Source organism: Mauremys mutica, chromosome 12 (genome assembly GCF_020497125.1).
Source record: "Mauremys mutica isolate MM-2020 ecotype Southern chromosome 12, ASM2049712v1, whole genome shotgun sequence".
NCBI lineage: Eukaryota > Metazoa > Chordata > Testudines > Geoemydidae > Mauremys > Mauremys mutica.
This window is the reverse complement of record NC_059083.1, coordinates 14,190,942-14,215,984: the sequence shown is the minus strand read 5'-3', so window position 1 is coordinate 14,215,984 and position 25,043 is coordinate 14,190,942. Positions and strand designations below refer to the sequence as shown.

The window sequence follows — 25,043 nt, the reverse complement described above, 5'->3', positions numbered from 1 at the left end:
ATGTTCTGTGTGGGGGGGGGCTATGTGACTTTGTGGCGGGGGAGGGCGGTTAGAGATCTTATGCAGCGGTCCTTATCCTGGATCACAGAGCCACGCAGCAGGGGATCTGTAACCGTCCTTCCCCGCCACAAGGTCACATAGCCCCCACACACAGAGTCCCTAAAATGAGGGGTGGAAGGCGCCGTTGAAACAACCAGTCCGCCACTGTGGACCGCTCTAGGAGCAGGAGCCTGTCATTCCTCGAGTTTAGAAGCGGTCTTTACATCACTACACACCCTACCCACCACAGTCTGCGTCCCAGTTTCAACCCTTTACCGCGAAATCAGTAATAAAGAAAACGGTGTTAATTAACAAAGTTCCATGTATTTTATTTTTAAACGTGCGTTGGAAGGGGGGAACGGGGTATGTAACTGCAGAGGATAATCAACATTAGCTGGGTAAAGAAACGGGGACAGGTTCAGCTTCTCTGTAAACAAACTTAATAGTCACAGGTTACCCTGCTCACTGAGGAACCTAGCTTTCAAAGCCTCCCGGATGCACAGCGCTTCCCGCTGGGCTCTTCTAATCGCACGGCTGTCTGGCTGGGCGTAATCAGCAGCCAGGCTATTTGCCTCAACCTCTCATCCCGCCATAAAGGTCTCCCCCTTGCTCTCACAGAGATTGTGGAGCACACAGCAAGCTGCAATAACAATGGGGATATTGGTTTCACTGAGATCTGAGCGAGTCAGTAAGCTTCTCCATCTCCCCTTGAGACATCCAAAAGCACACTCCACCACCATTCTGCACTTGCTCAGCCGGTAGTTGAAGAGTTCTTTGTCACTGTCCATGGCGCCTGTATAGGGCTTCATGAGCCAGGGCATTAGCGGGTAGGCTGGGTCCCCAAGGATCACTATAGGCATCTCCACATCCCCAACAGTTATTTTGTGGTCCGGGAAGAAAATACCTTCCTGCAGGTGTCTAAACAGACCATAGTTCCTGAAAACACGCGCGTCATGAACCTTGCCCGGCCATCCGACGCTGATGTTGGTAAAACGTCCCCTATGGTCCACCAGTGCTTGCAGCACCATTGAAACGTAGCCCTTTCGGTTAATATACTGGCTGGCCTGGTGGTCTGGTCCCAGGATAGGGATGTGAGTTCCATCTATAGCCCCACCGCAGTTTGGGAATCCCATCGCGGCGAAGCCATCTAGGATGACCTGAACATTTCCCAGGGTCACTACCTTTGAGAGCAGTAGCTCAACGATTGCGTTGGCTACTTGCATCACAGCAACCCCCACGGTAGATTTGCCCACGCCAAAGTGGTTCGCTACTGACCGGTAGCTGTCTGGCGTTGCAAGTTTCCAGAGGGCTATGGCCACTCGCTTCTGCACACTCAGGGCTGCTCGCATCCGGGTGTCCTTGCGATTCAGGGCAGGGGACAGCAACTCACACAGTTCAAGGAAAGTTCCCTTACGCAGCCTAAAGTTTCACAGCCACTGTGATTCATCCCAGACCTGCAGCACTATGCGGTCCCACCAGTCCGTGCTTGTTTCCTGGGCCCAGAATCGCCGTTCCACAGCATGAACATGACCCATTGCCACCATGATCTCCACGGCGTGGCGTACCGTGCTTTGTGAGAGGTCTGTGCCACTCTCTGACTTCATGTCCTCACCGCGCTGCCGTAGCCTCCTCGCCCGATTTCTCAACATCTGACTGTGAAAAAGGTGGACGATAAGGTGCGAGGAGTTGACAACGGCCATAACTGCAGCAATGATCGCAGCGGGCTCCATGCTCGCAGTGCTGTGGCGTCCGCGCTGTCACTCACCAGAAAAGCGCGCGAACTGATTGCCCGCCGGCGCTTTCAGGGAGGGAGGGCAGGAGTGACGGTTGAACGACGACAGTTACCCAAAACCACCCTCGACACATTTTTTTCCCCAGCAGGCATTGGGGGCTCGACCCAGAATTCCAATGGGTGGCGGGGACTGCGGGAACTGTGGGATAGCTGCCCACAGTGCACCACTTCCAATGTCGACGCTGGCCCCGTTAGCGGGGACTCACAAAGTCAAATTACTGTCCTTAGTGTGGATGCACACGTTCGACTTTGTAATATCGATTCCACAAATTCGATTTAAGTAGAATCGAACTACTCTGGTAGTGTAGACATACCCTCAGTTTCAGCCAGAGTGAAAAAGATCAAAGAACCAGCCTCTTATCAGAGTAGTAAGTTTTAGAAAGGAATAAATAGGTTTATGTTTATTTCTTTGTAACCTGTCTTGTGCAATTAGAGGGAGAATCAAATTGGCTATTTGGATATTTTTCATTAGTGTACTAAGTTTTTGCCCAGGGGAACATCTTCTGTGTTTTGAATCTGTTGTCTGTGAGAGTAGCTGGTATGCTAATCTCTCCCAGAGGGTTTTCTTTACCTTTCTTGTCTTTAATTAAAAGCCTTTTTCTTAATACCTGATTGATTTTTTCCTTGTTTTTAGATCCAAGGGGGTTGGATCTGGATCTACCAGGAGTTGGTGGGAGAAAGGAGGGGAGATGGTTAATTTCTCCTTGTTTTAAGATCCAAAGGATTGGATCTGGACTCACCAGGGAATTGGTGAAGGAGTCTCTCAAGGCTACCCAGGGAGGGGAAGGTTTTGTGGGGAAAGGGAGTGATCCAGACACTGAAGATTCTGGATGGTGGCAGTGACACCAGATCTAAGCTGGTAATTAAGCTTAGAAGTGTCCATGCAGGTCCCTACATCTGTACCCTAAAGTTCAGAGTGGGGAAGGAACCTTGACATGGGCTCTGGAGGCTGGGAAGAGGGGGCTTGGAGCCGTGCTTGCTAGAGCCGGGGGTGGGACTTTGTGAAGTGAAGGAGGAGGAACCGGGCTGGGGATGGCTGGGACGAGCCAGACTGGGAAGGGAAAAGAGCAGGGAAGGGTGTCTGTGTCTTACTCAGTGAGCTAGCAGCCATAGACGCTGACTTGTCGCTAAAACTCGGCGTGGTGTAGACAAGCCCTCTCTGAGTCAGGGCAGAAAAAAGAGGCTGGTGCCTGAAGAGAATTCCTGTTCTTACTACACTGCGCACCCCAAGCACTGCTGGGCTGTTCAGGCCGAGAGGGAAATGTTCCATTCTAGGGAGGATGAAAGGCCATTTGGGAGGTGATGGCCCAGAGCCCTGGCAGGCAAGGGCCCGGTGGGGGCTGGACTCAACCATTGATATCAGCAATTTTGGGTCCTGGCTGACATGCCAGCCACCATGTGAAACGCTTCCCTGTGGCCTTTTGACCTGCACACCGAGGTATGTCACTGCCACGTCCCTCTCCTAGGAGGGGAGGGGAGGGGGAAGGCTGCAGGGTGATCTCCCACCTCCGTGCAGCCAGGGGCCAATGCTTCCCACTGCCATGCTGGAGCCTCCACATGTATGTACTGACCAGGGCCCCGGGGGCCGTCCACAAAGTGTGCAGCTATGTGGGGCACCAGGAAGTTTGGGGCACCAAAGCCCCTGCCCTGACTTTGCCCCACCCCGCCTCTTCCTGCCTGTGCTCCACCCCAGCCCCGCCCCTGAGGACTCTGCAGCAGGGCCTGGCCTACACTCACCGGTGGCCAGAAGTACAGAGACCTGGCCCCAGCTGTGCCCCTGGTGAGTGCTGGGGGGTGGTTCCTCCCTGTCTCCCAAGCCAACCCCCTGTGGAGGCCTGGGGCTTCCCCCCGCGATGGAGGTCTTCCCCCCCGCAGGGGGGTTGTGTAGGGGCCCAGGATAGCTAGTGACGGCCCGGGTATTGACTAATAAAATGGACAAAAATTTAAAATATTGTGTACGGAATGTTGAAAGCCCTCGGGAATATGGCAGGCTGGACAGTTTTGGGTTGGGGGCTGTGGGGGAGAGCTGGGCAGTGTGGGGAGTCTATGGGTGGGAGGCCACTGGGCATGGGAGTTGCTGGGCATAAAGGGGTGAGGGGTCCTGGGCAGGACAGTGGTGTGGCAGGCGCAGGGGCAGCGCAGGGCTGGGGTTTGGGGCGCAGGTGGCAGGGAAGTACAGGGGTTAAGGTGAAGGTGGCACTGTGGAGAGGTTGGGGTGAAGGTGGCAAAAGGTAGGGGTTAGGGGCACAGTGTAGGAGTTAGGGTGCAGAATGGGGTGAGGATTATTGGCAAAGGGGGTGCAGAATGGGGAGGCCGCCGGGGCTAAGGGAAAAGGCCCTGAGGCCGGCCCTGCCCCCTGGTGGATATGAGGGTGGGTTTCTGCTATCACCCTTCCCCTCCCCCTTTCTTCCTCTCTTTCTCCTTTTGCTTCTCTCTCCCAGGAGTCTGGCTCCCCCAGCCCAGCCAGCTCCAACTTTTGCACCAGTGCTGGTAGGGTGACCAGATGTCCCAACTGAATAGGGACAGTCCCGCTATTTGGGGCTTTGTCTTCTATAGGTGCCTATTACCCACCATCCCCTTCTGATTTATGCTGTCTGGTCACCCAGTGCTGGTAACATGCGCCCAGAGATGTTGTATGGCGCTGGGTTGATCGCTAGGACCCAGGAGCAGCCGGGAGGCGGCTCCGGGCAGCGAGCGCTGGGCTCCGGCCCGGCCGCAGGAAGTGACTCGCAGCCGCTGCGGTGACTCTGGCTCCCAGGCTCCTGGCGAGATCCCCGAGCCCCGGGGGGCGGCTGGTGCTGGGAGCCCGGAGCCCTGGCTGCAGCCGGGAGAGGGGAATCTCCAGCAGGGCCCTTCCCGCTGCTCCCCCCCCAGGAGCCTCTCCCAGGGCAGAGCCCCCAGCCCGGCCCGGCCCCTGCCCCGGGGGGCCCCGCTCGGAGGGAAGGTGAGAGAGACCCGCCCCCCCCCGGCACCCCCGGGCTGCAGGGGGCGGAGGCTAAAGAGGTGCAGGGGGTGCGGGCAGGCGGGGGCTGCGGGGGGCAGGCTGGGATGGAGGCGGGGGGGCACTGAAGGGAAGATGGGGCGATGCGGGGGGATTGTGGGGCTGAGGGGAGCGAGGCTGGAATGGGGGAAGATGTGGGGGGGGCACTGCGAGGGAAGGGGGTGGGTGGGGAGGCGGGAGGGGAACAGAGGCAAAAACCCAGCCCCACAGCCCCCCACCCCGCTCCCAGTGTGTGTTATTGTCAGACACCCCCGGGCTGGCGGGGTCTGTGTCTGATGAGTTTTGGGGTCTGCCCGGGGCCCTGGTCTGATTTCTGGGCAGGATTCACATCTCAGCCCCGCCGGAGTCACTGCTGCTTTGGGCAGGCAGGGAGTGTGGATGGGCCACTGGGCTCAGCCTCTGCCTACCTGTCCCCGGCTCAGAGCTCTGCTTCCCGTATCAGCCTGTGTCTGGCAGGCGTGTGGGAAATGAGAAGACCCTGCCCTGCTCCGTGTGCTGTGGGGGACAAGGAGCTCTCACCTTCTCCCACCCCCTGAAGCCTCCTGGCTGCTCTGAGCAGGGTAGGGGTGGGATTCTGCTACTCTGACTCTCCCAGAGCTTCTATTTCTTTATCCTTCCTGCCACGTGACTAGTGGGATTGTGGCTGGAGCAGCAGGTAATGACTGGGGCCTTTTGTTGTTTCAGATGCCGGTGACCTTCGAGGAGGTGGCTGTGTATTTCACCCAGGGACAGGGGGCTCTGCTGGACCCCGCTCAGAGAGCCCTCTACAGGGACGTCATGCAGGAAAACTACGAGACAGTGACCTCACTGGGTAAGGGATTCCTGTCCCCTCAGATACTAGAAGCTGTGGGGTCTGCGTGTCTGAATCTGGTCATGTTCTTCCCATGTCAGTTAGATCAGAGGTGAATGGGTTCCATAATGCACAGCTGCCATGTGAGAGAGACTTGTATCTCTGTGCCCCCTCCAGTGGGACATGGGTGTCAAAACCCAATGGACAAGCCAAACCACCCCCACGCTTCCAGCTTTCAAAAGGGCATAAATCCAGCATTCTCCTTTCTGTGTTGTTTCTCAGCTGCACACACAGTCCCTGTTCACCTCCCTCGTTGGGACTAGCTCCAGCCCTGGGGAGGGCTGTGGGCTCTGCAGGTTTAAAAAGAGGCAGGGGTTTAAGTCCAGAGCCGTGTGTGAGTAAGCAAGGCCTCCAGAGCGCACAGATCCTGAGAAAGGCTAGTGAAGGTGTAGTAGTAATTCAACTCACCTCCCCAGACAACTTCCTCTTCGCAAGGGGGCTCGGTGACCGTTTTCCCGTCCTCTTGGATTCCACGTTCCTGCAGCAGAGCACAGGGACAGGTTCCGCTCATGGAATGTCCTTAGTGACAAATACTGCACCAGTGCTCCACGCACCCTGATCTGGTCTGATTTCACTCTCTGTGCAGGATTCCCCCTTCCCAAACCTGAGCTGATTGTCCAGCTGGAACGAGGCGAAGAGCCATGGGTGCCCGATCTCCGGCCCTGCAAGGAAAGAAGGCTTTCTAGATGCCCCCATACAGGTGAGGACTGACACAGAAACCATCTCGGGAATGAAGGAAAACGTTGAGAATCCCCAAATATGGTGTGAGTAAGCACCTTCAGTTCTTCCTCGTTTCAGCCAGGACAGGGCTGCAGTCATCAGATCTAGCTCACGCCATTCCACCCAGCCTCTTCCCTGCAGGAGTTTGCTTCCCAGCTTTCCTGCCCTGTGAGTGTTTGGGAGGGATGTGGAGGAGGAGTCCACTTGCTCAGTCTTTTTGTTGGGTTTTCCCTCTGTGCTATTCCTCTTTCTCCCCAGCACAATGACTCCTGTCTGGATTGTCTGTCTCCCAGCAGGTGCTGAGCGAGGGAATGACAATGAGGAGGGGAATCATCATGAGGAAGTTCCCGGGGAAGTGAAATCGCAGGGGACCTTTGTGGAAAGAGGTGAAGGGAATTTTTCCCAGTGCTTCGAACTCGAAGAAGCCTGGGGAAATTGGCACAGGTCAGAGAGGCTTCAGGGAAAACACCCAGGGAAGAAAGTGGATGAATCTATTAATGGTGGGGGAGGAGAGGAGGATCCCAGAGCGCAGCAGACAAATCCCAAGGAAGAGAAACCCTGGCACTACCTTCAGTGTGGGAAACGATTCACTGTGAGATCACAGCTTGTGACACATCAGACAATCCACACAGGAGAGAGACCCCACAAGTGCTTGGACTGCGGGAAAAGTTTCATAAGCAGGTCAGACCTTGTTCAACATCAGAGAATCCACACAGGAGAGAGACCCCACAAGTGCTTGGACTGTGGGAAAAGTTTCATAAGCAGGTCAAACCTTGTTCAACATCAGAGAATCCACACCGGAGAGAGACCCCACAAGTGCTTGGTGTGTGGGAAATGTTTCACAGTGAGGTCTAACCTTGTTAAACATCAGGCAATCCATACAGGAGAGAGACCCCACAATTGCTTGGAATGTGGGAAAGGTTACATACAAAGGTCAGACCTTGTTAAACATCAGTCAGTCCACACAGGAGAGAGACCCCACAAATGCTTGGACTGTGGGAAAAGTTTCCTAAGAAGGTCACACCTTGTTAATCATCAGGCAATCCACACAGGAGAGAGACCCCACAAGTGCTTGGACTGTGGGAAATGTTTCACAGAGAGGTCAAACCTTGTTACACATCAGGCAGTCCACACAGGAGAGAGACCCCACAAGTGCTTGGACTGTGGGAAAGGTTACATACAAAAGTCATCCCTTGTTAAACATCAGTCAATCCATACAGGAGAGAGACCCCACAAGTGCTTGGAGTGTGGGAAAAGTTTCATAAGCAGGTCAGACCTTGTTCAACATCAGAGAATCCACACAGGAGAGAGACCCCACAAGTGCTTGGACTGTGGGAAAAGTTTCATAAGAAGGTCAAAGCTCATTTATCATCAGGCAATCCACACAGGAGAGAGACCCCACAAGTGCTTGGACTGTGGGAAAAGTTTCATAAGAAGGTCAGACGTTGTTCAACATCAGAGAATCCACACAGGAGAGAGACCCCACAAGTGCTTGGACTGCGGGAAAAGTTTCATAAGAAAGTCAATTCTTCGTGAACATCAGGCAATCCACACAGGAGAGAGACCCCACAAGTGCTTGGACTGTGGGAAAAGTTTCATACAGAGGTCACAGCTAGTTCGTCATCAGGCATTACACACAGGAGGGAGACCTCACAAGTGCTTGGACTGTGGGAGAAGTTTCATAAGAAAGTCAAACCTTGTTGAACATCAGGCAATCCACACAGGAGAGAGACCCCAAAAGTGCTTGGACTGTGGGAAAAGTTTTATAAGAAGGTCAGACCTTGTTCAACATCAGAGAATCCACACAGGAGAGAGACCCCACAAGTGCTTGGACTGCGGGAAAAGTTTCATAAGCAGGTCAGACCTTGTTCAACATCAGAGAATCCACACAGGAGAGAGACCCCACAAGTGCTTGGACTGTGGGAAAAGTTTCATAAGCAGGTCAAACCTTGTTCAACATCAGAGAATCCACACTGGAGAGAGACCCCACAAGTGCTTGGTGTGTGGGAAATGTTTCACAGTGAGGTCTAACCTTGTTAAACATCAGGCAATCCACACAGGAAAGAAACCCCACAAGTGCTTGGACTGTGGGAAAGGTTACATACAAAGGTCAAACCTTGTTAAACATCAGTCAGTCCACACAGGAGAGAGACCCCACAAGTGCTTGGACTGTGGGAAAAGTTTCCTGAGAAGGTCACACCTTGTTAATCATCAGGCAATCCACACAGGAGAGAGACCCCACAAGTGCTTGGACTGTGGGAAATGTTTCACAGAGAGGTCAAACCTTGTTACACATCAGGCAGTCCACACAGGAGAGAGACCCCTCAAGTGCTTGGACTGTGGGAAAGGTTACATACAAAAGTCAGCCCTTGTTAAACATCAGTCAATCCATACAGGAGAGAGACCCCACAAGTGCTTGGAGTGTGGGAAAAGTTTCATAAGCAGGTCAGACCTTGTTCAACATCAGAGAATCCACACAGGAGAGAGACCCCACAAGTGCTTGGACTGTGGGAAAAGTTTCATAAGAAGGTCAAAGCTCATTTATCATCAGGCAATCCACACAGGAGAGAGACCCCACAAGTGCTTGGACTGTGGGAAAGGTTACATACAAAGGTCACACCTTATTCAACATCAGGCAATCCACACAGGAGAGAGACCCCACAAGTGCTTGGACTGTGGGAAAAGTTTCATACAGAGGTCACACCTAGTTCGTCATCAGGCAGTACACACAGGAGGGAGACCTCACAAGTGCTTGGACTGTGGGAAAAGTTTCATAAGAAAGTCAAACCTTGTTGAACATCAGGCAATCCACACAGGAGAGAGACGCCAAAAGTGCTTGGATTGTGGGAAAAGTTTCATAAGAAGGTCAGACCTTGTTCAACATCAGAGAATCCACACAGGAGAGAGACCCCACAAGTGCTTGGATTGTGGGAAAAGTTTCATAAGAAGGTCAAACCTTGTTCAGCATCAGAGAATCCACACAGGAGAGAGACCCCACAAGTGCTTGGACTGTGGGAAAGGTTACATACAAAGGTCACACCTTATTCAACATCAGGCAATCCACACAGGAGAGAGACCCCACGAGTGCTTGGACTGTGGGAAAAGTTTCATAAGCAGGTCAGACCTTGTTCAACATCAGAGAATCCACACAGGAGAGACTCCAGAGGTGCTTGGACTGCGGGAAAAGTTTCATATGGAAGTCTGACCTCATTAAACATGGAAGAATCCACACAGAATCTGAACTTCTGTGACACCTGGCAAGAAAGGATTAAGCAAGTTGCATGTAATTGATTCGCTGTGGGTAGGGGCTGAAAGATGGAGAGAATGTTTATAGCTGAAATCACCAAAATGTGTTTTGCAAGGGTAGTGTTAATTGGATCTGTTCCGCTCTCCTGCTTGGACATTTTATGTTGGGATCCCGGAGACAGAAAGGAGCAGGTGTTACCATCTTGGCTACCAATCCCCATGGTGACTCTCTACACTAGCAATTCTCAAACTGTGGGCAGAGCCTCCCAATGGAGGGACAGGAATGTGTCAAGGGAGGCATGAACTCTGTGTGTTGTTTGTTTTTTAAAGAGCACTGGCTGTCGGCCCCAGGTGGTTGGGGCTCATGAAGAAGGAACAGGCCCATCTGGGAGGTGGGGATAAATGCTCAGGCTCTGAAACCCAGGTGGAGCAGCAGCACAGAAGTAGGGGTGTCCTCTCCCTTCTCTACAGAAGGCAAGAACATGACTTGAAAGGCAGCAGGGGCCGGGGAGTGGAGAGGACGGACCAAGGCTGGAAGGAAATCCAGCCTGGGTACTCAGAACTGTGAAGTGCCTGCAACAGCAGGTGGGGTGCAGAAACCTCCTTGCTTCACATTTTCCTTAAATTGGTAAAATTTAGGATTTAAAATGCATTTCATAATTTTATAGTTTTAACCAGTTCTGACCTTTGACATGTTTCTCCCTCGTAATCCCTGAAAACCCCCTTGCTCCAGATAGTAAAGTGGTTTTAGTGTTTTGTCTGGACCTGTTTGTTTTCATTGAAGTGTTTGGGGGATTTGACTGGAGAGAACAAGGCTGTGGCATAATCCGACCCCTCTGTGAGGGTGACCCACTAATGATTGAGTTTGTCCATCCCAGTGACCAGACTGAGCTGTCCAAGATGCACATTCCCGGGGTGCAAGGCTGGGAGGAGAAAACTGGCTGATGTTCCTGCTAAGTTCCTGAGTGTCTGGCTAGTTGCACTCAGTACAGTGCAGCCAGGAGTGACTTTGAAGGCTGGTGGCTGTGTGTGAGCAGAGCGTGGAGGTGTTTGTTGTTCACACAGGGAAGCAGCAGGGTGGATTTGATTTAAATCACTAGTCAGGACGACTCCATTTAATCATAGTTTTCTACATAAAAATGTATTCTTGTTGGTTGTTATAACCTTGGTACATATTCTTCAAAATGCAGAGATAGATGTAGGTTTCATTTTTGGAAGGTACACACTATACATTTTTAAACAGTGATTTATTTTGAAAACTTTTCAGATGAGTTTTACAGCTATATCAGACAATGAATGTTTGGTTATTTCATTTCATTTAATTTCACTTGGTTATTTCATTGTTGGGTTATTTCATTCATGCCATGTTGTATTAGGAGGAGAACATCACCAGACAGACATTTAAATAACAGAAATCTGATTTTCTTGATTTTTTTTTCAAGTCATATATTTTTATTCACCCTGGGATAAAACATGCCCTGGGATGGAGAATTAGGCAGTTCAACAGTCCAGATTGTACCCTGGCGTATGTCTCACACCCGCCGTCTCCTGGGACGTACATGGCACTTTTGGGCTTTCATCATCCTGATCCTGAAAGGGAAGGTGAGCAGGGCAAAGCAGAGAAGAGGAACATCCTCAATTGCTTCGGCTTCGGCTAAATCCTGAACTCCCCCTGGCATGTGAGACTTGAGGTTCTGCCGCCAGCCTTCCCCCACGTGTCTGTTTCCTTCCCAGTGGTCAGTTCTTACACAGTTTTAAAGCCATCCCGATGGTGTTATTTCCTTTCTTGCTGATTCCTCATTTTTTTCCAGGGACGTGACAAAAGTGGTGTATTGTAAACAGTTCTTTTTGACCAATTCACCCTTCAGTTCTCGCTTTGGTTGCCAAAATGCAAATCATGCACTCATGTCGAACCACACTCCAGCCACACTTTGTCGCAAGACCTATAACATGTTACATGGATAGATGGGTTATATATGTACATATCCCAACATTGCCTGCATCTCTCAAGGGGGCTCAGTGACCCTGTTCCCATCCTCTGGAATTGAATAATCCCTCAGCTGGCTGGCTGAGGGCTCTGGCTCTACCCAGCGCCCCCCTCACCTCCTCGTGGGAGCTCAGAGCTGCGCAGAGCCCCACCCTTCCTGTGTTGGGAGCCCTAGAGACCAGCCAGAGCAAGGAGCAAAAATTTGTAGCATGTGAGTGAGCAGGGCTGGGGGAGTCAGGCCTGGCAGGGGGGTTTAGCAAGGCTGGGAACAGGCTCTGGAGGCTGGGAAGAGGGGGGTGGAGCCGAGCTTGGTAGAGCCGGGCATGGGACTTTGTGGCGAGGAGGAGGAACCTGGCTGGGGATGGCTGGGGTGAGGCGAGGTGGACTGGGAAGGGAAAAGAGCAAGGAGGGGTGTCTTTGTCTGACTCAGTGAGCTAGCAGTCATAGGCGCTGACTCCATGGGTGTTCTAGGGCTGGAGCACCCACGGGGAGAAATTGGAGGGTGCTCTGCACCCACCGGCAGCCAAGCTCCCTGCCCCAGCTCACCTCGCCTCCGCCTCCTTCCTTGAACGCGTTGGGTCTCCGCTTCCCCTCTCAGCGCTTGCCGCCGCAAAACAGCTGTTTCGTGGTGTAAGAGCTCCAGGAGGGAGGAGTGGGAATGTGACGTGCTCAGGGGAGGAGGCAGGGAAGAGGTGGGGCCAGAATAGGGATTTGGGGAAGGGGTTGGAATAGGGCAGGGGTCCCCAACGCGGTGCCTGCCGGGGCATTTATGTGCGCCCGCCTAGTGCCCAGTAGGAGAGAGAAGCCGCGGCCTCGTGTCTGCCAGGGACGGAGAACTCTGGGCCTGCATTCTGCGGGCGCCGGTGTTTTTTGTCCCCGGCAGGCAAGGGACTGCGGCTTCTCTCCGGCTTCTCCGGGGCTGCAGGCTGCAGGCACCAGTGTTCTCGGTCCCCAGCAAGCACAGGGCCGCGGCTTAAGCCGGAGAGAAACCGTGTCACTGTGCTTGCCGAGGACAGAGAACTCTGGGACTGCAGGCTTCCTTCTATGTTAAAGTAAGAATTATAAATATATTTGGACCAGCAGTTCAACAATGTTTTACTTGTTAAAAAATAAATAAGATGAAAACTATTTATGATATTTATTTGGTAAAAACTCCTTAATTTTTCTTACAGGTAGATAAAAAAGAGCTAAATCACATGGTAAGGTGAAAGAGTAATTGCCGAATAATTTAATTAATACCTTTTACATGTAAAATTACCCTTTTTATCCTAGAGATTCATATATTCTATAATATAAATTATGATGTTTTTTGTCTTATTTAATGTACAAGTACGAAAGAAGTCTTGTAAAATTGTTGGTGCCCGTCACACTCTTCTGAAAACATGATTGTGCTACTGGCCACCAAAAGGTTGGGGACCACTGGAATGGGGCAGGAAGGGGGTGGAGTTGGGGTGGGGACTTTGGGGAACGGGTTGGAATGGGGCAGAGTAAGGAGGGGTCGAGCACCCACTGGCGCCAGCAGAAGTCCGCACCTGTGCTAGCAGGGAATGTGCTGGGGCTTCCTGTTCCCCAAGCGCACCACATTCCCCCTCCTCAGCCCTCCTTCCCAGCTCTTGCCGCCGTGAAACAGCTGTTTTGGGGCAGCTAGCGCTGGGAGCTGGGGAGAGAAGCGGAGCCGCAGGACGCTCAGGGGAGGAGGCAGAGGCAGAGCAGAGGTGGAGGTGAGCTGGAGTCAGGGGGTGGGCCGGGAAGCTGCCAGTGGATGCAGAGCACGCACCAAGTTTTGCCCGTGAGTGCCCCATCCCCAGAGCACCCACGGAGTCAGCGCCTATGGATGTACCTAAGAACATAAGAATGGCTGTACCGGGTCAGACCAAAGGTCCATCCAGCACACACAATGTAGAGATAGTTAATACAGAGATTTCTCTATAAATCTTTATGACGTTGCATTGTGTTATTTTGTATTAAGTATCTTTATCTTTATGACATTGCATCTTGCATGATGTTATTTTGTATTTCATATGTCTTGGTATTGTGCCTCTCTATTTTCATACAACTTTGTATTAGATCCCTTGTAGGAATGTTACACTTCTCAAGCGCTAAGGGGGTTGGAATGCCGCCCCCGGATTTAGAGCGGCTGAAGTGATTCCCACACCCCCACACTCCCGATCAGGAGACTCACTGATAAAGCGCCGACCAGGTGCATACTTCGGGAGTACACAATGCATAAGGCACCAATCAGGGGAGGGGGCGAAGTAGTTGGATTATGTTAGCACATGCGCATAATAGCATGATTTATGTAACCACTTATAATAAATAGACGTGGACAGCCCCGTTGGGGGCGGCTCCACGGCACTCCACCGGAACAGACTGACTGACTTGGCTTCATTCATTACTACATCTGGTGACCCCGATGTGATACCCCCTGCTCACCGGCTGGAAAAGCCTCCGATGCATCGACCCTCGCTAAATAGCCCCGTTTCGTGAGTATGGGGGCGGGAATTGTCAGCTCAGCAAAAGGTTCATGCGAAAAAGCTGCGAGATATCACACGACAGACTGGCAGGCCAGTTTCCCTGGGTCAGTTAGAAAAGCTACTAATTGAAATCAATCGCCAATGTCCTTGGTACCCGGATCACGGGTCACTGTCAGTAGATGATTGGATAAAGATAGGGGCGACACTGCACGCAGAGCCTAGAGCTGCGGTGCAATGGCTCCTGCTTTGGCAGCGATGTACAGAGGCTCTGGATTCAATCAGGGTTGGAGCGTCATCCAGGGCTATCCTTCTCACCCCCGCGCCTTCGGCCCCCCCTCCTTACCCTCTGATCTTGCCCCCTCTGCCGCCTCAGGCGGTACCCGACTGCCATGATGCATGTCCGGGTACGGATGGCTCTTCACAGCTGAATTTTCAGCTGTCCCCTTTTCAGGCAGTGTTACAGAGGGAAAATGCGGAGGGAGGACTGCGCTCTGAAGAGATAAGGAAGTTATTGGCTGCATTCCCAGTGACACATCGCCCTGGCAACGCAGAGGGGGTGCCTGAAGTGGGCATTACAGCCCTCCCCTATTCTGTTCTGCGAGAGGCGAGACGAGCGGCTACTGAGTCTGGATTGGAATCCACCTTTACCCAAGGCATGTTAGAAGAAATCGATCATCACAAGAAAGAAATACAGCGGCTGCAGAAAGAAATCGAACGCCATAAGAAGGCATTGGGGGGGCCTATACTCCCGAGCAATTGTATGGAGCAGGATAGTTCGCCGCTATACGAGAGCAGGCAGATAATCCTGATGCCCAGTGGGAATTAATGAGGAAACTCGCTTATCGGTATCCCCCTTGAGGGACTGGTAGATACTGGAGCTGACGTTACAGTCATCTCCGCTTGGTAGTGGCCGTCCACCTGGGACAAGTTTGAAGTGCCAGCCATTTGGGGAGTGGGCGGATTGCAGGCTGCTCAACAAAGCACCCGATGGATTGCTATAACTCCGAGAGAAGGGGGAAAGGAGATTCTCCTTAAGCCCTATATCATGGATATTGCTGTATCCCTATGGGGAAGAGACTTGTTAAGCAAATTTGGATTGCATTTTACTGTTTATGATTGAGGCCAGTGCTGTTAGTGCCTGGCCAAGTTTTGCCGCTTGTGTTTGGGTGTAGTTAAGCTCCCCTTTCTCTTGGCTGTTCGCCAAGTTTTGGTAGCTAGTGGTGTTTTTGACTGAGGCCAGAAATTTATTTTCAGCCTTTTTTAGTTAATTCATTTTGTTTATATTTTACCATTTATGATTGAGTTTATTGCCCTTTCCCTTGTATGGCTAACCAGTACCCCTGTGTGGGTGGAATAGTGGCCACTGCCCCAAGAGAAGCCTTTTTGCATTGTATCACTTATGTGAGGAACAATACCAGGCGGGCCATGTGGAAGAATCCACTAGCCCCTGGAATTCGCCAGTTTTTGTTATTAAGAAAAGATCTGGTAAATGGCGAATGCTCCATGATTTTAGAGCGATTAATGTATGTATTTAACCCATGGGACCCCTGTAGTGTGGAACCCCAAATCCCAATTTTATTCCGATTTTATTCCATATGATTATCAGCTTATGATAATAGATTTTAAAGATTGTTTTTTTATAATTTTTTTTGTCCCAAAGATAGGGAGCTCACTTTTCCCGGGGAGGTGGTGGTGGTTCTTACCCAATTTTTTGGACCCCTGCCCCCGGGCACGATGGGGTTAATTCTCCCTGGTTTTATGCCGGAAAATATGGCATTTAGATAGTCCCCAGGGTAATAGATAGTGATTATGTGGAAAAAATTTATGTTTAGATTTGGGCTCATATGCCAAAACAGCAGCACCAAGGGAACTCATGGGCCCAGATGGTGATCCTTCCCTTCCCTTTTTGGCTAACATATTTTGCTATTGCCCGGCCGAGTCCTGCCGTTTTCATTGCAGCTTTTCTTGGCTGTTTGCCAAGTTCCCCTTCTTCTTGGCTGTTTGCCAAGCCCCCCCTTTCTCTTGGCTGTCCGCCAAGTTTCAGTTGCAAGTGGTTTTTTTCTTTAATTTTTTCAGTTAACCCATTCTGTTCCTTTTGGATTTCATTGATAGTCATGCATTTTTTTTATTAAAATGCTAAATTTTTAGTGAAGCATTTTATGGTCCCTTTAATTTAGGCCCGATGTATTGTTTAAACCTGTAATTATTGTGCCAGTTTTTATTATAATTTTGAATTGGGTGTTAACCCCTGGGGCCTTTAATCCAATTAAATCTGGCAAATGGATGTCACGCTTTATTCCCCTTTTTTTTTTTCCTGGAAACATTTACGTGTTACCATTGATACCTACTTTCATTACATTTGGGCCACCCCCCAATGGGGCAAATAGGCCAAATATGTAATTAATTACATTTTTGCTGCGGTGGCCGTAATGGGCCGCCCCCCCCCGATAGATAAAAACCGATAATGGCCCCGCCTACATTTTTTACAGATTTGCAGGTTTCTGCGCGCAGTGGCAAATTAATCACGTTTTTGGTATTTTGTATAATTCCACAGGTCAAGCCATTGTGGAACGGATCTATCATACACTTAAAGAGTACCTACAAAAAGCAAAATAAAACAGTGGGGGATGATGGGCCAACCATGGGAGCCAAGCAAAATTAATTAGCGATAGTATTGTTTACCCTAAATATTTTAAATATCTTTCAGAATTTTACAGCCACTGAATGACATTTAAAACGGAAACCCCGCTCCCATGCCCATCTGTCAAATATAGGCAGAGCCCAGACCCTAATTGGTATGGCCCCGTTCCATTGATAACCTGGGGATGAGGGCATGCCGCTGTGCTTACTCCCACAGGTCCGTTGTGGGTCCCTGCCAAAAATGTGCGACCGTGGCACGATGACGTGGCATCAAAGCCTCAAGAACCCGATATCCAACTTCAATCTGACCCTAACAGAGACCTTTCCAGCGTGCCAAGCCACAAAGACGGCACCAAAGGTTACCTGGGGGCAGGTGAAACGACTGGCGCAGCAGGCTCAGCAAATGCTGGAGAATAACAAGGCCAAGCCTACCCCCGAGAAATTTACTGCTGTTATTTTTGCTTGTTTGATTGCTAATTCTTTTACCATATTGTTGTGTTGTTTTTGTGTGTTACCGGCTAGGGCCGAATTTGAATAGCATAGCCGCATGTGTTATAATATGTGGGCTCGACTTGTGATCCTTGCCTATTAATTTTGCTTTTGTTTACAGCAGGCCCCTGAGATGCATGGCTTGTTAGGCACCTGCCTGGTCCCAGTATGTAAGGCACCGGGCAGTGCTGCACATGCAACGGGGATGTTTAATTTTATAAATTCCATATTAGATAATAGAGCGGTAATTGATTACCTGCTATTGCTTAGCCATGTGGGATGTGAGGAGGTATATGGCATGTGTTGTTTTAATCTGACAGACAATTTTAAACGGATTCATGCACACATAGATAACCTCCAAGAATTGGCACAACACATTCAGCAGGACAGGAACCCACCATGGTGGGATGACCTTTGGGCGTGGATGCCATCCATGGGATGGGTCCGAACTGTTTTGCAATATGCTTTGATTGTTATCGCCTGCTTGATTGGTTTTTGTTGCTTTGCTCAGTGTATTCCTAATAATATTAGGATGTGCTTTACACCCTGTAGGCGCAAACCCCTGCCTACATTCCAAGCCGTCATGTATGCCCATAGAATCATGAAACATGCGGACCAGGCACGGGTCGACAAAACAGAAAAGGAGGGGATGTAGGAATGTTACACTTCTCAAGCGCTAAGGGGGTTGGAATGCCGCCCCCGGATTTAGAGCGGCTGAAGTGATTCCCACACCTCCACACTCCCGATCAGGAGACTCACTGATAAAGCGCCGACCAGGTGCATACTTCGGGAGTACACAATGCATAAGGCACCAATCAGGGGAGGGGGCGAAGTAGTTGGATTATGTTAGCACATGCGCATAATAGCATGATTTATGTAACCACTTATAATAAATAGACGTGGACAGCCCCGTTGGGGGCGGCTCCACGGCACTCCACCGGAACAGACTGACTGACTTGGCTTCATTCATTACTACAATCCCTATATTGAAAATTGGTAGAAAACTTTGTATCAAATGTTATAGCCCCTAAGGATAGTATAGTTAAAGTAAAAGAAACATGTGCCTTTTTGCTAGAAGTAGAATAAGATCTCCCCCCCACTCTGTAATCAATTGCCCTATTGACTGAATGAGGTGTGAATGAGTGAGGCTTGGAAGACACCCACCTCCAGACAGCTACAACAGTTGCAGAGGGAATGGGAGCCAAAGCAAAGGACAATACAACTTGTCAAGTGGGCCCAATCAAGAAGAGCAGACATATTGACGGCCTCAGGGATTAGAAGCCAGCACCTTCTTTAGAAAACACCCTCTTTGAGCAGCATTGGGACAACACCCAGAGAAAAGCAGCACAAAGACCAACGGACACAGACCAATGGACACAGACCCAGATTTTGAATCTGGTCTAGATTTGCATAAGAGGGAAGCTGCTATAAATGTAAGGTGTCTTGCAGAAGGACCCCGGGTCTCGTCTTGTCACCATCGGAGCATCGATCTGGATCGGCAGAAGCCCGGCTCCACCCCTCCCCCATCTAACTCACCTGGCCAGTGCAGTTAAGGGGAGCAACTAGTTGGTAACAACAGCAAGACGGAGTGTGTTTGTGTCTGTGTGTGTGAATGCATGATTGTGATATATATCTCATATGCATCTCATAGAGTATTAATTGATACCTGTATTACTAATAAATGTGGCATCTTTGCCTTATCCCTCTTAATAAGATCCTTCTGGTTTTTATTACATTGGTATAACACTCAGGGGAGGAGGCAGAGGCAGAGCAGAGGTGGAGGTGAGCTGGGGTCAGGGGGTGGGCCGGGAAGCTGCCAGTGGATGCAGAGCACGCACCAAGTTTTCCCCATGAGTGCCCCATCCCCAGAGCACCCACGGAGTCAGCGCCTATGGGTGTACCTAAGAACATAAGAATGGCTGTACCGGGTCAGACCAAAGGTCCATCCAGCCCAGTATCTGTCTACCAACAGTGGCCAATGCCTGGTGCCCCAGAGGGAGTGAACCTATCAGGCAATGATCAAGTGATCTCTCTCCTGCCATCCATCTCCATCCTCTGACGAACAGAAGCTAGGGACACCATTCTTACCCATCCTAGCTAATAGCCATTTATGGACTTAGCCACCATGAATTTATCCAGTCCCCTTTTAAACATTATTATAGTCCTACCCTTCACAACCTCCTCAGGTAAGGAGTTCCACAAGTTGACTGTGTGCTGCTTGAAGAAGAACTTCCTTTTATTTGGTTTAAATCTGCTGCCTATTTTCTTATTACCATGGATTTATATAACGGCAAGAATATATTCATAGAATCATAGAATCATAGAATCTCAGGGTTGGAAGGGACCTCAGGAGGTCATCTAGTCCAACCCCCTGCTCAAAGCAGGACCAAACCCAACTAAATCATCCCAGCCAGGGCTTTGTCAAGCCTGACCTTAAAAACCTCTAAGGAAGGAGATTCCACTACTTCCCTAGGTAACCCATTCCAGTTCTTCACCACCCTACTAGTGAAAAAGTTTTTCCTAATATCCAACCTAAACCTCCCCCTCTGCAACTTGAGACCATTACTCCTTGTTCTATCATCTTCTACCACTGAGAACAGTCTAGATCCATCCTCTTTGGAACCCCCTTTCAGGTAGTTGAAAGCAGCTATCAAATCCCCCCTCATTCTTCTCTTCTGCAGACTAAACAATCCCAGTTCCCTCAGCCTCTCCTCATAAGTCATGTGCTCCAGCCCCCTAATCATTTTTGTTGCCCTCCGCTGGACTCTCTCCAATTTATCCACATCCTTCTTGTAGTGTGGGGCCCAAAACTGGACACAGTACTCCAAATGAGGCCTCACCAGTGCTGAGTAGAGGGGGATGATCACATCCCTCGATCTGCTGGAAATGCCCCTACTTATACAACCCAAAATGCCATTAGCCTTCTTGGCAACAAGGGCACACTGTTGACTCATATTCAGCTTTTCGTCCACCGTAACCCCTAGGTCCTTTTCTGCAGAACTGCTACCCAGCCATTCGGTCCCTAGTCTGTAGCAGTGCATGGGATTCTTCCGTCCTAAGTGCAGGACTCTGCACTTGTCCTTGTTGAACCTCATCATATTTCTTTTGGCCCAATCCTCTAATTTGTCTAGGTCCCTCTGTATCCTATCCCTACCCTCCAGCGTATCAACAACTCCTCCCAGTTTAGTGTCATCTGCAAACTTGCTAAGGGTGCAGTCCACACCATCCTCCAGATCGTTAATGAAGATATTGAACAAAACCGGCCCCAGCACCGACCCTTGGGGCACTCCACTTGATACCGGCTGCCATCTAGACATGGAACCATTGATCACTACCCGTTGAGCCCGACCATCTAGCGAGTTTTCTATCCACCTTACCGTCCATTCATCCAGCCCATTCATTCTCAGTCTTATTCTCTATCCCCTTTTGAATGATTCCTAACATCCTGTTTGCTTTTTTGACTGCCTCTGCACACTGCATGGACATTTTCAGAGAACTATCCACAATGACGCCAAGATCTTTTTCCTGCCTCTTTGTAGCTAAATTAGCCCCCATCATATTGTATGTATAGTTGGGGTTATTTTTTCCAATGTGCATTACTTTACCTTTATCCACCTTAAATTTCATTTGCCATTTTGTTGCCCAATCACTTAGTTTTGTGAGATCTTTTTGAAGTTCTTCACAATCTGCTTTGGTCTTAACTATCTTGAGTAGTTTAGTATCATCTGCAAACTTTGCCACCTCACTGTTTACCGCTTTCTCCAGATTATTTATGAATAAATTGAATAGGATTGGTCCTAGGACTGACCTTTGGGGAACACCACTAGTTACCCCTCTCCATTCTGAGAATTTACCATTAATTCCTACCCTTTGTTCCCTGTCTTTTAACCAGTTCTCAATCCATGAAAGGACCTTCACTTTTATCCGATGACAGCTTAATTTATGTAAGAGCCTTTGGTGAGGGACCTTGTCAAAGGCTTTCTGGAAATTTAAGTACACTATGTCCACCGGATCCCCCTTGTCCACATGTTTGTTGACCCCTTCAAAAACTCTAATAGATTAGTAAGACACGATTTTCCTTTACAGAAACCATGTAGTATTGATCAACAGTTTGTTTTTCTATGTGTCTGACAATTTTATTTTTAACTATTGTTTCAACTAATTTGCCCGGTACTGATGTTAGACTTACCGGTTTGCCGGGATCACCTCTAGAGCCCTTTTTAAATATTGGCGCTAAATTAGCTAACTTCCAGTCATTGGGTACCGAAGCCGTTTAAAGGACAGGTTACAACCCTTAGTTAATAGTTCCGCAACTTCACATTTGAGTTCTTTCAGAACTCTTGGGTGAATGTCATCTGGTCCCGGTGACTTGTTAATGTTGAGTTTATCAATTAATTCCAAAACCTCCTCTAGTGACACTTCAATCTGTGACAGTTCCTCAGATTTGTCACCTAGAAAAGCCAGCTCAGGTTTGGGAATCTCCCTAACATCCTCAGCTGTGAAGATTGAAGCAAAGAATCCATTTAGTTTCTCTGCAATGCCTTTATCGTCTTTAAGTGCTCCTTTTGTATTTCGATGGTCAAGGGGCCCCACTGGTTGTTTAGCAGGCTTCCTGCTTCTGATGTACTTAAAAAACATTTTCTTATTACCTTTGGAATTTTTGGCTAGCCGTTCTTCAAACTCCTCTATGGCTTTTCTTATTACACTCTTGCACTTCAGTTGGCAGTGTTTGTGCTCCTTTCTATTTGCCTCACTGGGATTTGACTTCCACTTTTTAAAGGAAGTCTTTTTATCTCTCACTGCTTCTTTTACATGGTTGTTAAGCCACGGTGGCTCTTTTTTAGTTCTTTTATTGTGTTTGTTAATTTGAGGTATACATTGAAGTTGGGCCTCTATTATGATGTCTTTAAAAAGGACCCACGCAACTTGCAGGGATTTCACTTTAGTCACTGTACCTTTTAACTTTTGTTTAACTAACCCTCTCATTTTTGCATAGTTCCCCCTTTTGAAATTAAATGCCACAGTGTTGGGCTGTTGAGGTGTTCTTCCCACCACAGGGATGTTGAATGCTATTGTATTATGGTCACTATTTCCAAGCGGTCCTGCTATAGTTACCTCTTGGACCAGCTCCTGCGCTCCACTTAGGATTAAATCTAGAGTTGCCTCTCCCCTTGTGGGTTCCCGTACCTGCTGCTCCATGAAGCAGTCATTTAAAGTATTGATAAATTGTATCTCTGCATTTCGTCCTGAAGTGAAATGTTCCCAGTCAATATGGGGATAATTGAAATCCCCCACTATTATTGGGTTCTTAATTTTGATAGCCTCTGTAATTTCCCTTAGCATTTCATCATCACTATTACTGTGGTGGTCGATAATAGATCCCTAATGTTGTATTTTTATTAGAGCATGAAATTTCTATCCATAGAGATTCTATGGAACATGTGGATTCGCTTAAGATTTTTACTTCATTTGAATCTACATTTTCTTTCACATATAGTGCTGCTCCTCCCCCTGTACAACCTGTTCTGTCCTTCCGATATATTTTGTACCCCGGAATGGTTGTGTCCGATTGATTGCTCTCAGTCCGCCAGGTTTCTGTGATGCCTATTATAGCAATATCCTCCTTTATCACAAGGCACTGCAGTTCACCTATCTTATTATTTAGACTTCTAGCATTTGTGTACAAGCTCTTTAAAAACTTGTCCCTGTTTATTTGTCTGCCCTTTTCTGATGTGCCAGATTCTTTTTTATATGACTGTTTATCATCTGATCCAGCCCTTACATTATCCTTTTCCGTCCTTTGCTCCTGACTATAACCTGGAGATTCCCTGTCATCAGACTCTCCCCTAAGAGAAGTCTGTGTCCGATCCACATGCTCCTCTGCATCAGTCGGCTTTTCCCCATCTCCTAGTTTAAAAACTGCTCTACAACCTTTTTAATGTTTAGTGCCAGCAGTCTGGTTCCACCTTGGTTTAGGTGGAGCCCATCTCTCCTGTATAGGCTCCCCCCATCCCAGAAGTTTCCCCAGTTCCTAATGAACATGAACCCCTCCTCTCTACACCATCGTCTCATCCACGCATTAAGACTCAAGCTCTGCCTGCCTACCTGGCCCTGCGCATGGAACTGGGAGCATTTCTGAGAATGCCACCATAGAGGTCCTGGATTTCACTCTCTTCCTAGCAGCCTAAATTCCGCTTCCAGGACATCTCTCCTACCCTTCCCTATGTCGTTGGTACCTACATGTACCACGACCACTGGCTCCTCCCCAGCACTACACATAAGTCTATCTAGATGCCTCGAGAGATCCGCAACCTTCGCACCAGGCAGGCAAGTCACCATGCTGTTCTCCTGGTCATCCCAAACCCAGCTATCTACATTTCTAATAATCGAATCTCCCATTACTAACACCTGCCTTTTCCTAGAAACTGGAGTTTCCTCCCCCGGAGAGAGAACCTCAGTGCGAGAGGCAACCCCAGCACCATCTTGAAGGACGGTCCCAGCTATGGGAAGGTTTCTCTCTGTTCCCATTGACTGCTCTGCTTCCCTGGACCTTTCTTCCTCCTCAACAGCACAGGGGCTGTCTGAGCAGAGGTGGGACAATTCTACAGGGTCCCGGAAAGCCTCCTCAACATATCTCTCTGCCTGTCTTAGCTCCTCCAGTTCCGCCACCCTGGCCTCCAAAGTCCATACATGGTCTCTGAGGGCCAGGTGCTCCTTGCACAGACTGCACACTTACACCACTCGCCCACAGGGCAGGTAATCATACATGCAACACTCAGCGCAATCAACTGGATAGCCCCCACTCTGCTGCTGGGCTTCTGCCTGCATTGTCTCCTAGTTAATGGAAGGGTGGTTTAAAGAGAGAGGTTTTGGAAAGTGGTTTGGATTATAGGTTTTAAGGGGACTACAGGGGAAGAGATAAGCTGACAAGGGACCCCTGCTCCCTTCCCACTCCCCTTCCAAACTCCCTTGCGAAACTCCCTGTTAGCAGCCCCTGGTTGCAAAGCTCCCTGGTCACTTGTGTGTGGCTTTATAAAGCCCTGGCCTCAGTGAATGCCTGCTACCTGAAGCAGAAAAGCAGCAATCAGGGCTGCAGAATGTAAGGGAAGGAGCAACCTCTTAGCTGGGGAAGAAGGTGGATTCACTCTTAACAAGGCTGGAGTAGCTGAACACTTTTATTTAGGGGAAAGGGACATTTTTTTTCTTCAGGATCCAAGTATCTGCTGGTCTGTCTGTCCAGCTGGGAGCAGTTTGAACAAGGGAGAGTTCTAAACAGTGTAAAGTCGAGTGCAGGGTGACCAGACGTCCTGATTTTATCAGGACTGTCCCGATATTTACTTGTTTGTCCCACGTCCCGACTGAACGTCGGTCAGGACACAAACTGTCCCAATATTTTGCCCTCGCCCCCTCCCGGCCCCGCACCGACACCACCCCTTCCTCCCCCATTGGGTCCCACACCAAATTCTTGCCCTTCCCCTGACCCCAGACCAGCCCCCTCCCTCCCCCATTGTATCCCTCCCCAAATTCCCGCCCTTGCCCCACCCCAGCCCTGCCCCCTCACTGCCCCATTGGTTCCCTCCCCAAATTCCCGCCCTGGCCCCTCCTCTTCCCCAAGGACGCCGCATTCCTCCTCCTCTTCACCCCTCCCTCCCAGGCTTGCGCTAATCAGCTGTCTGGCGGCGCAAGCACTAGAGGGAAGGGGGAGAAGCAGGATGTGGCAGCCAGCTCAGGGGAGGTGGAGGCGCAGCAGAGTGGAGCTGGTGCAGGGGGGCGTGGGGTGGAGCTGCCGGTGGGTGCTCAGCCGG

General features: G+C 49.8%; 2 protein-coding genes across 2 annotated transcripts in view; both read left to right on the top strand.

Annotated features, from left to right (window-relative positions):
* The window catches only part of LOC123345474 (zinc finger protein 420-like), an 85,884-nt gene that overhangs the window by 50,607 nt on the left and 10,234 nt on the right, over positions 1-25,043 (top strand). The gene's annotated exons all lie outside the window — the stretch shown is intronic.
* On the top strand, positions 5,593-18,372 carry LOC123345504 (zinc finger protein 641-like). Its single transcript, XM_044982461.1, has 3 exons — positions 5,593-5,643; positions 6,269-6,382; positions 16,967-18,372. Exons 1-3 carry the CDS (start codon positions 5,610-5,612, stop codon positions 17,164-17,166), a joined length of 348 nt encoding a protein of 115 aa, XP_044838396.1. The 5' UTR covers positions 5,593-5,609; the 3' UTR covers positions 17,167-18,372.